The 13,829-nt window shown below is 52.2% G+C and overlaps 3 protein-coding genes across 3 annotated transcripts; 1 reads left to right on the forward strand and 2 right to left on the reverse strand.

The window, feature by feature from the left end:
- Positions 1-27: 27 nt before the first annotated feature.
- BJX68DRAFT_249575 (uncharacterized protein) lies at positions 28-1,656 on the reverse strand. Its single transcript, XM_071042139.1, has 3 exons — positions 1,605-1,656; positions 918-1,551; positions 28-862 (listed from the first exon to the last, which is right to left on the reverse strand). The coding sequence occupies exons 1-3, from the start codon at positions 1,636-1,638 to the stop codon at positions 169-171; spliced, it is 1,362 nt and encodes a 453-aa protein (XP_070892636.1). The 5' UTR covers positions 1,639-1,656; the 3' UTR covers positions 28-168.
- Positions 1,657-1,746: 90 nt separating this feature from the next.
- On the forward strand, positions 1,747-2,981 carry BJX68DRAFT_249576 (uncharacterized protein). Its single transcript, XM_071042140.1, has 4 exons — positions 1,747-1,931; positions 1,994-2,182; positions 2,245-2,356; positions 2,406-2,981. Exons 1-4 carry the CDS (start codon positions 1,830-1,832, stop codon positions 2,513-2,515), a joined length of 513 nt encoding a protein of 170 aa, XP_070892637.1. The 5' UTR covers positions 1,747-1,829; the 3' UTR covers positions 2,516-2,981.
- Positions 2,982-12,240: 9,259 nt separating this feature from the next.
- Positions 12,241-13,502, reverse strand: BJX68DRAFT_219940 (uncharacterized protein). Its single transcript, XM_071037888.1, has 2 exons — positions 13,109-13,502; positions 12,241-13,022 (listed from the first exon to the last, which is right to left on the reverse strand). The coding sequence occupies exons 1-2, from the start codon at positions 13,250-13,252 to the stop codon at positions 12,510-12,512; spliced, it is 657 nt and encodes a 218-aa protein (XP_070892638.1). The 5' UTR covers positions 13,253-13,502; the 3' UTR covers positions 12,241-12,509.
- Positions 13,503-13,829: the final 327 nt, after the last annotated feature.

Below are 13,829 nucleotides of genomic sequence, written 5' to 3' on the forward strand. Positions count from 1 at the left end.
TGTTTGAGTTATTCAAGTTTAAAAAATGGCATTTTGTATGGTGTACTGGGGTGTCCGACTCGACCGGGTGTCCGACTCGGTTGGGAATTACGTTATCTGGAATTTGTGAAATCCGAACTCCGATGAATTGACCCTGGAATTTTGCCATACATACAAACAATAAACACACTATGCCTTGCCGGCCTTCTTGGACTTCTTCTTCGCCTTGGTCGCAGGCGAGGCGACGGCCTTCTCCACCTTTGGCGACTCGACAGCAGCCTCTGCTGTCTTCTTCTCCTTCTTGGCCTTCTTCGCCTTCTTCGGGGTATCCTCAGCCTTCTCAGCTTCCACAGGAGCAGCAGCAGGCTCCTCAATAGCCTTCGGCTCCTCTCCACCGTCAACAGCCTTCTTCTCTTCACCCTCAATAACCTTCTCCTGCACGGGAACCTCATCGACACTCTTCAACTGCGGCAACTCAAAGTCATACCCGAGCTCCTTGAGCTTCTCCGCCTTGGCAAGTCTCCTCTTCTGCTCCTGCTCAATGCTCTTCGTCCAGTTCTCGCGGCTCTTGCCCTTATTTAGACGCTTCTGCTCAATCTTGTTCCACGGCGTGCGCTTAAAGCGGCGGTTTGCGCCCTTCCACAGCTCCGGGTGCAGCTGCTCCGATGGGATGAATTTCACCTTGAGGATGTGTCCGTACATCAGGTAGTTGTCCATGGTTGCGGCGACGATCTTGGCGACGGACTCGGAGGCGAACTCAATGAAAGCGTAGTGCTTTGAGCGGCCAGTGAGTCGGTTGCGGGAGAGACGGAGGCGTGTGATCTCGCCGAATTGAGCAAAGTACGAGCGCATTTGGTGTTCGTAGAAACCGTGGGGGATGCGGCTGCGATAGTTAGAAAATGGGATCAAGGAACGGGGTCAAGTAGACGGAAGCTTACCCAACGTAGACAGCACCTGGCTGTCCCGGCGCCTCTGACTTGTTTTGCTTTTGCAGCTTGAGAATCTTCCGCTTGGCCTTCTTCGAGTCGGGGATCTTAGGGACCGGAGCATCGGGATCGATGGCCTCATCCGCCGACTCGTCTTCGTCACCGCTGCTCTCGAAGCCCCGGATGAGGGCAGTGGTCTGGTCATCCTCCTCATCCTCGCTCTCCGCAGCGTTCAATGAGACGCCCTCATCCTCGGAATCACTAGGCACGATCTCAAGCTTCTTCGCCTTCTTGGCAGCCTTCTCCTTAACCGGCGCAGCGGTCCCATCTTCCTGCTTAGATTTCTTGGCGGTGGGCTTGCTCTTGGTCTCCTTCTCAGCCTTCTTCTTGGGAACCTCAACCTCAGCTTCGCTCTCGTCGTCGCTCAAGAAATCAGCAGCGCGCTTGCGGGGTTTGATCGATCGAGGAGCATCGCTGTTGGCCTTGGTTTTTGAGGCCGGCTTGGCTTCAGCGGCGGCGCCATTGACCTTGTTCTTCTTCAGAATGGGCTTGGTCGTTTCCTTCGGGGGCTCAGCGGCGGCGGCTTTGGCTTCGACCTTTTTCGTTTTCTTCGCGGGCGAGTCGACGGTCGCGGCGGCGGCAGCGGCTAAAACGTGTCAATCTCTGCAAGCAATCGAGTAACGGAGATTTCAAGCATACCCTTGCGCTTCTTATCCTTCTTATCCGGGGCCATTTTGAATTTGCAGATGGGATGAATGAATCTCGAGACGCGGGAACTTTTTTTGCTGAAAATTATTTTGGGTCCGCAGAATCGTCAAGCGGTGAGCAATCTCCCGCCTTCCGTCCTTCGGCCGCCGGCGCGTGGTCAAACCAGAACACCAGCTCTACCACAAAAAGTCTACGAAATCGATATCTGTGGATGCCATGGGAAAGAATAAAGGCGCCGGCCAGCCACTGACGCAGGAAGAAATCTGGGACGATTCCGCGCTCGTTCAGAGCTGGGATGAGGCCGTTGAGGAATACAGGGTAAGGCAGCTGGCTCTGTACTCCTGGCACGTGACTTGACTTTCGCTGACTGTGATGTCCAGCTCTACCATAGCATCCACGCCAAGGGCGAAAACGTCGAGGATGTCCTGAGAGAAGCGGAAGCCGCGGCTCAATCTGAAGCTGGGGCTGCGGCCGCGATTGGAGGCGCCGGGTCGTGGACGCGAGTCGATGTCGAGAACGACGACGACATGGCTGACGCGGAACCGGCGACGGCTGCGCAAGTACCAGAGGTATGCAGCCATGCCCTCCTGGACGCTTCTCAAAATTGAATACTGAGTCTAACTTGGTGCAGGCGGCAACGACAAGCGGGTCTACGCAACGACTTGATCAACCAAGGAAAGACGGAAGTACGGCGGCCTGGGATGCTCAAGCGGGTGGGATGCCGCATCCCGTTTTCCCGCAAGGTAGGCTGGACTTTGCCCGTTTGCGAGGAACTTGCTGACTTTGACTTAGGTCAGGATGAGGGACTGAAGAATCTCATGATGGCGTGGTACTATGCTGGTTACTACACTGCTCAGTATGAAGAGCAGCAGCGGAAGAATCAGACTGGGACCAGCTCATGACGCCATGGAGCAGCGATTCCTTTTTCCCATCTCGAGAGGGAGAGGGAGAGAAATGACTCGAATGCTTCCCATCGGCACCGTGCCTACCCGTCTCCGAGGGCAGTGCAGGAGGTTTTGTTTGCCTGAGTTCACTCCCGCCCCGCACAAGAGCAAACGCACGGACCAGCACAACACTGAGCTCAACACCGCAGCAAGGAACTGGGACCAGTGACTTTAGAAGGATAATATCTTGACATCTCTTGGTTAAACCCGCCTGTTGGACACCGAATAAGGGGACTAATGCGGAAAATCCTAGTTGACATTGCTCTTCGCCAGCCGTCTGAATGGAACTTGCCCTTCCTTTGCAGGCGAACCTGGCTCAATTTGAGTCAAATGTTACGTAGCCCGTGTCTCTCTTGTCCTTGAAACCCAGTGAACCTGTACATACTCATGCAGCCGTGAATGCCAGTCCTTTTTGACCCACAAACAGTCATCGCTTAAGCCAGCCCCAGCCCTTGTTGCACAAACGCAGCTCCTGCACCTCGATCAGGGAATTGAATTTGCAGTTTCCACAGCCTTCGAAGTTCTCTCTCCCAGGATTATAAAGGACTTGACCTTTTTTCTTCTGGTCGTCGTCTTCTTTTCTTACTCCTCGTGCTCTCGTCCTTGTTTTGCAGGCTCAAGTATGTCCTGTGGCATACGTTTACAGGCGTATGCCACAGTCTCGTTTCTGTATCAGCCATTGACACTTCAATCTCTTTACCACCATCCTGTTCGGTCCAGCTATAACACAAATCGTCTTATCGCCGTGTTATGACTGTTGTGTGTGCACCCAGTTCCCCCGGTTTCCCAACCTTCAAGAGGCGTCTTCCAATCCTGCTAACATCAAGCACCACAACAGACCAAAACGCAGGCCTTACCTTGTCCGACAGGACACTCACTGGCGCTTACAAGCCCTCTCACACTCGATGATGGTACCATATGACGCACCTCGTCGCGATGCTTGGCCGTCTCGTCTGGTTCTCTTGCAAGTCCACGCACATGAGCTCTCTCCCTTGAAACAACTTGGCCTCGTGCTCTTGGTCTCTTGTGTACGAGGCGGGAGACAAATACAAAGCTTTGTCCTCTCAGTACCAGACTGGAGACAAGTGTTGCAAACAAGCTGACTGCTGATATCAATCGCGTATCAGTAAGGAATACCTCATTGCCTCTCCAGAGTTCTGTTCTCGAGGAGACTGCTAACTGTCTCTTCTTTTCTGCTATAGAACATGATTAAACATCACTATACTACCAAGCTATCCCAATCGTATATTGGAATTGATTACGGTACTACAATTCTAGGTATGAAGAGCTCAGATTCTCATAGCACACCTGCTAATAGCACATCACCTTTGTCTGCAGGGTATATACACTAAGTATATACGCCGTGGCCCTACCGACCAAACGAGAGTCGGCTTCGATTTCGGAATGACATGTGAGATTTCCACGCCATATCGCAAGACAACTGATGCTGACCATATCCTGTTCATCAGCTCCGGGAACCTACCACACAAAAACTGGACATGGCTACTCCAGCCGTCGAAGCAATCACCATTGGTCTCGACTTCGGCACAACCTCAGTCACTGGCAAGGGAGCGTCCAGCGCCCATGGGGAAGCGACTGAGGAAACATATCTGTTCTCACCATAGATCTCTATGCAATACGCACCAACTTTTCCTGGCGCCGTTGTTGCCAAAATAACAATAATGCTAAGCATTGTCGACTACCATGCTACAACACCGCAGGTAAACGGTCTCTGTCTCTGCTCTACAAGGTTTCATGACTGTTGCTGACCACTACTCTCTTTCTCCAGAGTGCACTATACCCGCGGTTGCCTCTCTGCTTATGCCCAATCCTTACTTCACGTCCAAGCACTGCAGACACATCTAGCCATGAGTCAGCGTCTTGCTCTATCACGTCTGCACCATAGGTATCTAAATGTTCCTTACCCCACCATCCTGCTTTAAAACACTTTTACTGACGATCCCAAGATTCACCTTGTACATTGGCGCTATCCGTAACTTAGACGTCTCGTGTCGAGGTCGATCACTCCCTACCAGTACCCCGATCTGGAGTGTCCTGTCGGGGCGCTTCTCTTAGGAGACGTTCCTGGCCAGTCCGGTTTCGTCAGCGTCTTGAAAGAGATCGGACAGCGGCTTGATCTTGGCAATTTGGTCATCAGTGTTAATAATGCGATCTTGGACCATCCTTCAAGTGGTTGTCCTCTTTCCCTTGCCTGGTGATTTGACCTCCCTGCCCACCTTCGATCATCCCTCAGATGATCATTTTCATCCAGACTACCATGAAAGTGGTTACTGGATTCGATAGACCGGACAGCAGTCTTGATTCTCGCAACCTCGTCATTCGAGTTTCCCTTCCCTCCAAGGCTTAGGCCCATTCTCTTTTCCTGGTGGGATTGGACCTTACTTCCCACCTTTGATCATCCTTCAGATGATCATTTTGACCCAGGCTACCTCTTTTTGAAGTTAGAGGTCGTCGCGTTGATGCCCTACGGTCTTTGGCCCCCCTTTTTCCTTTTCCTTGCTCTTGTTGCTTTCGATTTCGCTTCACTTTTGGGTGGGTGTGTGTCGGGTTGGTCACTTAGGGTTTCCGCCCCTCCAGCCTCATTTCTGGCTACATATCAATTGGCGATGACTGCATCCCAGACAAACATATTCCCGTCCAATCTCAAGCAGTACTAAGGTATGTTTCAGCAGTTTTGGTCTCAAACAAATCTTGGGAATATGGTTGTCTAATTGCAATGCTCGCGGCGATTCTCAGGCTATTCGAATCCATAATTTATCCTCCGCTTCCATCTTTTGGATCTCAGCTTCCATCACAGTTGACCAACATGGCTTTTTCAAAGCACCCGCAATGGACATGTCTATGACGCTTAGATCCTACCCCACCATGCCTCAGTCGAGATGGCTCCGGCCTTGGCTACATCCTCTCTGTTGCCGCGTGTAAAGAGTCGGTAAGTCTCCAAGTATATGTGTCTGGGAAGCTCGCCGAGGGCAATGTAGTGGTTTGGATGGGCCTTTGGCATGGGAAGTCGCTTGAGACAAGACTAAGGAAAACGGGCGTTCTCTGAACACCCTTCTCACTTCTCAGTGGACCATGCCACGAGAAACCTGCAGCGATGAATCACAAGTAGTAACAGGAGCAGCCATATCACAGCGGGTCTCACCACAGAAAGCCCTTTCATGCAGCTTGAAGCTCCCTATCGCCACTGGCGATAGAAGACGCGTTCTTCTATCTGCCGAAGTCGGCCCGGTGTGACATTTCTTTACAGGTATGATTCGAGCCCGCATGCCCCTTTCTTACTATATATCAGAACTGATGGGACTAATCTGATATGGTAGCCGTTGCATCTTATCCGAGCCTCACTCCAGGGGCCGGTCTGCTTTCCTCACAGGGGGAATGGGCCGGCCGGGGCGTTCTTCTATCTGAGGCCGTCCCGGGCTTTCCCTTCTCCCCAGGTATGTGCCATATTCCTATCACCCCCGTTTGCCGAGTATATGCAGACAGGCCCCTCTAACTCCATCTACCAGGCCTCCCATCCTATCCGAGCTTCACTCCCAGGCTGGTGTCCCGCTCCCCCGGAGATAGAAGACCGCGTTCTTCTATCTGCCGAATGGGGTTCGGGGTTGCCTCTGCCCAGCGCTTGTTCGTTGTTTTTGCCGAAGATAGAAGCGGCGTTCTTGTATCTGCCGGATTGCCCCCGGCTTTGGTTTCAACAGCTATACACCGGGGCGTTGACCTTGCCACCCTTGTTCTTATTGAGATTCGCCCTCCGCACCGAAACCAGTTGATTGAGCAGAGCCACAACTTTTGCCCGAATGGCCACCAGATCCCATTGGCTCTAGGTAAGTAGACGTAACCCAACACCTTTTCGTCAACGTTCTTCAGCAAACGGCTTACACTTCGCAGGTCGACACGCCGATCCAATCGTCGTCGCGAAGCCTGACTAAAAGACGCAACCAGATATTCGATGCCCGTGCGGAGTGTCTTAGTGCGTGTTTGATCACGCTTTTCCACATCTCTTTTCGTTGTTGGTGAGGCACCGTTGACACGACTGTTTAACATAGCGAGTTAAAGGCGTGATGCTCATGGTAGGAAGATATCTCCCTATCTCATTGAATCCATCAGCACGCCATGACACAGTCATGGTGACCAATCTATTAGCGGAGCTCAAAACGATGCACGTTCGGTACGCCATCATCAATAAGCACTTTACCACTAGTCCACCAGAGTCTTCCACACAACCAAACTACCAAGGCTTTGGCGAGATCTTGTTTCCTGACCGCGATGGTGTTCCGCACACCCAGTCCGTTGATGGATATGGTGTTGTACATATCCCCGAGGAAGATAAAGAAGACCCGCCACAGGAAGAGATACAACCAGAGAAGAGCAAGCAACCTCAAAGCAAGGTTGCTGCATTCTCCTTTGATAATCTCGGGCATGCTGTCCCTGGTAAGCTAGTCGACGCCCAATTTGCAACTCAGAGCTGACAGCTGGTGTCGGGTTGGAGTGATTTGACCCGTGCAACCCGACGTGTATACCGCGAGCGGTCGAGACGGCGAAGTACCAGTGGTGCACTGGCTACTGCGCTCTCAGACAATGGCTGACTCTTGCATGTCTGCGATACTCGAAGTTTTATATTGGCATCAAACGCAAGGGCGGTCGGATCCATTGATATGTCAAGCCCTTTGAACGCAAAGCAGCTACCCGAGATAGCCGGTCAATTCATATCCGAAAGAAACGTCACGACTGCAATGGGTGGAAGGAGGGGGAGGAGTTGATCCTCCACCACGACAAGGCTCTCTTTTCGTTGCCGCGTGCCAACAGAAGGCAGTTAGTTCACCACTAACATAATCTGAGTCGCAAGACGCATTCGGCGTTGAGAGCCCTCGCCGTGTGTTACACTAGCCACAGAAAAGCTGTCCGAAATGCAACGGTGCGTGCGCCCTTCTGGTGCGGGAAAGTGCACCTTACGACCAAGAGTCGCCCAGGTGGCTGTGGTCTCTTGATAGATGAGCACTTTCGCGGCTCCGCCTATTCTGAAGAAAGACTGGGAGTGCTTGGCCTGAATCTCAGGTAAATAGGGTTCCGACCAAAAGAGGTGAGTCTTTCTGTTTATCATCAGGCTATAAACCATCACGGACTAATGCTCTTCAAGTCCCTCCGTTGACGCCAATAAAAAAAAGCTTTCCCAGCGGCGGCCGCGGGTTTTCCTCTGGTCTCAGATGGGCCAGACACTTTTCCTTCCCTTCGTCCGGCACATGGTTTATCCCAGCAGCTTAAAGCGTTTGTCGATACTTACTCCTGGCTTCACCGGAAGAAGCCCTGCGGGGTGTCTTGGGCTTGTTGAAGACCGGGCACTGCGGCGGGGAGGAACCTACCAGGAAGAGTTGTCCTAAGTGCATGGTGGGTTTCCTCCCCGCCGGGGGATAGAAACAAATTGAGGCCCTGTCGAACCGGGTTTGTTAGTTGCGTGGATCAGAGAGTACCCAAATTCGTATGTTCCTGCCACGATTATTAGATACTCAGTGTGAAGCTAACGCTAGCAGCCTCGTTCTTGTATCCCAAGATGAGATGCAACTGTTTATCACCATTGCCCAGGGTGACGGTGGAGCAATTCTTGTACGAGCGCCTGATTGTTACTATAGTGAAAGCGACGGAAATCATTGATGCTGGATTTGAGCCCTTCGGTTCGCTACTTTCCCACAATCTCATGATTTCACAACTGCTTGGAGCACAGAATGCGCTCCGAACAATGATGTTTTGGACGCTCCTACCGGTCACACTTCCCTCTCGGGTCTCATTGCTTGAGCTGATCAATATTTATGTATACCGGATTCTGCGGAGGAAACATCAGAAGTTGTGAGACAGACTTGCCCTAGAACTAGGTCAGGTTATCGTTGAAGTTTGCCCGATGCTTATAGCCGCAATGTGCGCCTGGAGACCACAACAGCTATGGACGTGTTGGTCCTGCTCTGTTGTCACATATTCGCAAGAGTAACCCCACATAGCAGAGGAATATCTTCTGCGTGATGGGTCGCGTATGTTCAGAATCCCCGCCTCTTGATCACGCAATTGCTAATATGAAATATAGATGGATGGCGCCCTGTAGCCGTTCTGGGTCGTTGTGCGAGCCTCGACCAAACGTGCGACAGGTTGTTCAGCAACGCTTAACGACAGTCTACACCAAAAGGCCCAAGTCGTCTGCATGGTGATCTGAGAGCACTCTCAGCCCGACGTCGCATTGTCTTGTGCCGGTGGAGAAGAAGTCTCTGGCAGAGGGATTTGTCTTTCCCCAAGCTCCTCTGTCCATGACCATCGGCATCAGCTTGTCTAAGGGCTGGAGCATTTTGCATTGAAATGAACTCGCAATTTTGTTGGCGCACAGCGACCCTAGCCATCGATTTCCAAGAGTTCAATAAACCTGCTCATTAAAAAATTCCGCGAAGCATCATCAACCCACCTTTGCCGTGTTCCCAAGCCGGATCCAAAGCAAGTATTGCGCGGTCCCAGTCACGAAGTCCCGCAGGAGCATACTCGACCCAAGGCAATTCGGTCGGGGGCGGAGACGAGGCTACCCAGCCAGCTGTCCATAAGACACAGCAACACCTACATCGCTAGGCGGATTCACAACGTGGCTCCGTTGGACAGAATCAGATACCATACCCTGGAACTCTTGGGGCTGGGCACTTTTCTCCACGAGCATGCCATCTTAGGCCCGACTTTCTTCCTTGAAGGGACTCATAGAGCATCGCCGGCGATACACTCTGCGCTGTACCTTCAATCAATGCGCGGAGATGCAGAAGCCCCAGCACAATATCTCATTCGAAGCGTACCTGAGGGTGTTCACGCTCAAGGATGGTGATGGTGTACAATGGCTTCTCGTTCGGAATACCACGAGGCCGCATTAGATTGATGTTGTATTTCCATGTGTCTCCTGTCCATAGTGGCAGCGATCCCCAAAGACGACATAAACATGGGGCCTCGCTCCTGGCTTCACTAAGCAGTCCTTCTCCTCCCGAAGGTTGTTCAGAAAGGAGCTGATGCGGCAGTAGTCAGCACAGCTGGCATCCCTCCACCACCACATGGGTGGCAACAATGACGCATCTCCACAGCAGTTGGGGGTTGTGTCCTCTCCAGCCACTGCCCTACTCCCCCCACGGCAGTGCATCCAGAATGCCTAGATCATCCGCGCGCCAATCCCCCATCGAACAGCCCTATCATACCATACGGACGATCGATATTGAATGCATTCAACTTGAATGAAAGCCAGACTAGAGCATTCCATCCATCGCACCGCAGAAGAAGAATGATGGTTGCGGTACTTGCGCTCTTGGTTGGAAAACTGCATTCCATGCATCGGTGACCATGTTTATGGCGGGTATTTCACTCGTCCCACGTCCTCCAGGCACGGGCAAATCTTGGACATTAGCGACATCCGTCGCATAGCAAGAGAATAATGCAGGACGCAGTACGTGCCCCCTTGTGTTCCTGTCCTTTGGTGAGAAGAAGGGAAAAACTAACGTTGAGTGTAGGCGAGGGGTGGCGGCGCCCTCAGGGACTAACCCTGGTGGGTGGGTGGTCTGGCTGGAAATCCCAGCCGATCATTTCCATCCGGATTAGTTCGGTCCTCGGTCTGTGGCTTGAATATCCCAGACGAGCAACTTCGACGCTAAATAACTGGCTAATGTGCCAAAAGCTATGTTGCTACCTGCAATCTCAGCTATCAGGGACTGACCACAGCTAGGAAGCAATATAACCCTTTCAACAGTTCAGGAATAGGGAGACACGGACTTGGCAAGGGTGGGAGTGGATAAGCCTTCAGAGTTCCTGATCTCCCATGCCTCTGGAGTCGCCTATCCGCCGGCTGTCGACCCGAGCCTAGAGCCGCCAAATGAGCTTTCGTTTCAAGGCCAGCCGATAGAGGTGCCAGACAACGGGTATTTGCGCCGACGCTGTTGTCATGGAAGTGCTTCTGACATATCGGCTCCTTTTTGGATGGTCCTTTCACTCGCGAAGGCTGTTTGGAAAGGAGCTGAAGCGCCAACTCGAACTGAGGAAAGATACTAATCCCTTCCTCATGATATGTACAGCACGGATGACCGGGCCTCGCCTCCCTCGTTGGATTCCCTTCTATGGTCAAAGGGATCTGTTAGATCTGGAGGCATTCTCTACGGTCACTTTAGACGAGGACGACAAGTTTCAAAACTGGAGTATCTATGATGTCGATGTCAACTTCCCAGCCTTTGGGCCCCTTTTGGAAAATAAAAGAAGAACTAGGGTAATATATGAGCCATTTCAGAAATCTGGATCATTTCGGGCAAGCCTTGTACGTGTTTTCGGGCCTTTCCAATAGCCAAACTAAAGTGACCTTGCTAATCGTGGCCACCGCTGTACCAGACCAGAAGAATATGCCTGTTAGCATTGCTACATCATCAAACTCCGCACACAATATCCCTCATTTCCACGCAAGACATGGCTCAGCAATCGACAACCTTCTCGACTCGGTAGGAATAAGCTGTCTCTCGTTCGCGGAGATCTATGCGCCAGGCCGCACTACCTTGAACGCCGCTCTGGCGCAGAACGTTTCCAACGACTCGCGTTTCTGATAGCCAAAAAAAATATGGCGGAAGTATGGACAGGCTCTCAGCTTGCTTGGCTGCGCTGGAAGGGTAGGGTATGGCGACACCGTTCAGGTGTTGCGGAGTGCCGCGTTTATCTCGTTTGGGGCGGCGCCCATCCAAGACATCGAACAGCATCCTGGTCGTTATTAGTTTGGTGACAGACGCACCTTGCTTGTAACTTCTTCTATATAAGGATGATGTATCTACTAGGATAATCCCTGAATGTAACAGTGTTCTGACTCTCAACTCCCCACTTAGTTACTGGTAGCTTCCACGGACATCTCGGTCTGAAGAGCTTGGATGTGTGTTTACGCTATTTGGGAACGGAGAACGCATGTAGGATTTCTTATCCCAGCCCAAAGGCGGAGACGATGGCAAGGATATCCAGACCCGATGTGCGATCCGGGACGCTTACCTCCAGGCATTCCAAGCTATCATAGAGCTGTGCATCGCATCGAATCCTCCAAAACTATCATTGTTGCGAGCTTACCCACAATCTACCACACAAGCGACACCCTATCTTTCTCCGCACATTCTTCGCACTACTCTATTCGATCTCTTAACTTAATATAGTCCTGGGTTTTGCAGATACCCTACCCATCCAGGGCCACAACAGAGCCGCCACCGGCACCGTCAGGCAGGTAATCGACTTCCCCGTCGTCTTGACGGTACGGCCGGAGTAATCCGATCACCCGAACGCGTATCCACTCGAACGGCAGGAGTACAAGGCTGGACCTGCTTTGTCACTATACTCGGTCAGCCGGCGAATGGGTCTTGGTTTCGCGATGGGCCATCTGGTGGATGGTGGGGCGGAAGTCGATATGGTGCTATGGGACGAAGCCTGCGCTTGGGTTTCGGTGAGTGGTGAGGTTCGAGGTCCGAGGCCAACCACAAAGGTAGCAGTGGCATTCCAGCCATCCTAAGGCCATTCAATGGCCTTTGCTTCTATCATTATAGCTATGCCTCTTATCGAGCTACTAGCGCGAGTAGTGAATATCGCCTACTATTGGTGATACAGGGTATGAAATCTTGAGATGCGAATATTACGAAAGAGGATTCCATATCATTCATAAGATAATAACTATTTAACCCATCTGTTCCTCGCCAGCCCAAGGAGACTGACTGCCCTGCTACCAGCTTAACAAAACACTCGAAGAACAAGAACAGAGCAAGTAAACCCAACGGAATCAGCAAGCTCAACACCGTCCCGACTCTTGCTAGCCCTAGTACTTGGCAATAGGGCCCGAGCATACACAGCATAACCTCACTCAACTAACCCAGGCATCCCGCATTCCATCACAAGACACCGCACTCCATCCATAATTCACGCCTTACAAGCCACCCAAGGGACCCCCACCACCCACCAAGGTCCCAATCAAAGGTATTTTCGAAAGCGGGTTATCATCCTTTGGCTTCGGCGCGGGCTTCTCCGCGGCCGCCTGGGTCGGCTCAGCCTCCGCTTCCTCAGCCGTCTCAGCCGCAGGTTGCTTCTTCAGGCCGCGTTCCACTTCCTCAGCCTCGTCGTCAGTGCTCGCTGCAGTCGACGAGGCCTTGGGCTTCGCAGAAGATGAAGGGGATGGGGTAGGCTTCGAGACCTTCTCGTCTACCTCGGGTTCTTCTTCTTTGTCGTCTTCGTCACGGACAGGAGTCGGCTTGTTCGGTTTCTTAGCCGTTGGCTTCTTAGCCTTGGGCTTCTTAGCCTTGGGCTTCTTGGTTTCCGAACCGTCAGCGGCGGGGAAGGAGGCCATGTCGTTGGGCGTCATGGTTACGGGCATGTTGTTGCCGAAGTCTGCGTCTTCGGAATTGGTGTCTTTGCTGTTGATGTTCATCATTTCGGCGGCGCTCTGTTTGATTATCAGTATATGTGGCACATTGGGTGGATTTAAGCAAGACCAAGGAGCGGGAGGTATGTAAAGAGGGAGTGAGGTACCTTCAATGACCCGTATGCAATCTTCTGGGCGAGTTCCGCTTCGGGAGACACCTCCTGTCCATCTGCGCGTTTGGAGTGCAGAGCGGTAGGCGCTGCAGTGGCCAGCAGGGCGAGGTTCAGTGCGAGGGCGAGGGAGAGCTTCATCTTGTCTTGGCTTGTGTGGTTGGCTGAGTGCGCAGGGTCTAGCTCGAAGAACAGGAAAAGAGATACCGGCAGGAAGGAATGGAAGGAAGCAAAGCGTTGAGATCCAAGGGAAGAGATCGAGGCGCTTTATAGCGCGCTGTAAACAAGCAGCTTCGCGCGGTATGGATGGACATTCTTAACGCGTAGGAGGCACCTCCCCTAAGACCCCCTGAGGAGCACGCAGTGGCTTGAGTTTACTCCTCGCGATAGGATGAAAGGGCGTGCCTGGTCCGGGAATTTTATCCGCTGTGTTGCAAGAAGCGCCAAAGTATGTGTGCTGCCGCGTCGTGAGTGGAATCAACTGATCAAGGGCAGTGGACTGCTAAGCCGGGTGGCATAACGCTTAAGCAAGGGGTGTGCAGGGTCCAAGGACCAAGCTCCTGTCACGACAAATGAAACGAGGGTTCAGCTTAGCCTCCAGGTCGAAACTCAAGACAAAGGACGCAAAGGAGCGAAGAGAGTTCAATGAGAGGCAGGCATTCCATCCTTGATTGCGTAAACTAGTTGTGCCGATCTACATGGACAGGACAGGATAGGA

This window comes from Aspergillus pseudodeflectus (genome assembly GCF_044049435.1).
Source record: "Aspergillus pseudodeflectus strain CBS 756.74 chromosome Unknown BJX68scaffold_94, whole genome shotgun sequence".
Taxonomy (NCBI): domain Eukaryota; kingdom Fungi; phylum Ascomycota; class Eurotiomycetes; order Eurotiales; family Aspergillaceae; genus Aspergillus; species Aspergillus pseudodeflectus.

What these genes read in the sequence shown, in the direction of transcription:
- BJX68DRAFT_249575 (XM_071042139.1), bottom strand. Translation starts at nt 1,638, where the DNA reads ATGGCCCCGGATAAGAAGGATAAGAAGCGCAAGG. An exon ending in GAAGGATAAGAAGCGCAAGG is followed by an intron (nt 1,552 to 1,604) that starts GTATGCTTGAAA and finishes GACACGTTTTAG; the next exon opens with CCGCTGCCGCCGCCGCGACC. An exon ending in CCAGGTGCTGTCTACGTTGG is followed by an intron (nt 863 to 917) that starts GTAAGCTTCCGT and finishes TAACTATCGCAG; the next exon opens with CCGCATCCCCCACGGTTTCT.
- BJX68DRAFT_249576 (XM_071042140.1), top strand. Translation starts at nt 1,830, where the DNA reads ATGGGAAAGAATAAAGGCGCCGGCCAGCCACTGACGCAGGAAGAAATC. An exon ending in AGGCCGTTGAGGAATACAGG is followed by an intron (nt 1,932 to 1,993) that starts GTAAGGCAGCTG and finishes TGTGATGTCCAG; the next exon opens with CTCTACCATAGCATCCACGC. An exon ending in GCATCCCGTTTTCCCGCAAG is followed by an intron (nt 2,357 to 2,405) that starts GTAGGCTGGACT and finishes ACTTTGACTTAG; the next exon opens with GTCAGGATGAGGGACTGAAG.
- BJX68DRAFT_219940 (XM_071037888.1), bottom strand. Translation starts at nt 13,252, where the DNA reads ATGAAGCTCTCCCTCGCCCTCGCACTGAACCTCGCCCTGCTGGCCACT. An exon ending in TTGCATACGGGTCATTGAAG is followed by an intron (nt 13,023 to 13,108) that starts GTACCTCACTCC and finishes ATAATCAAACAG; the next exon opens with AGCGCCGCCGAAATGATGAA.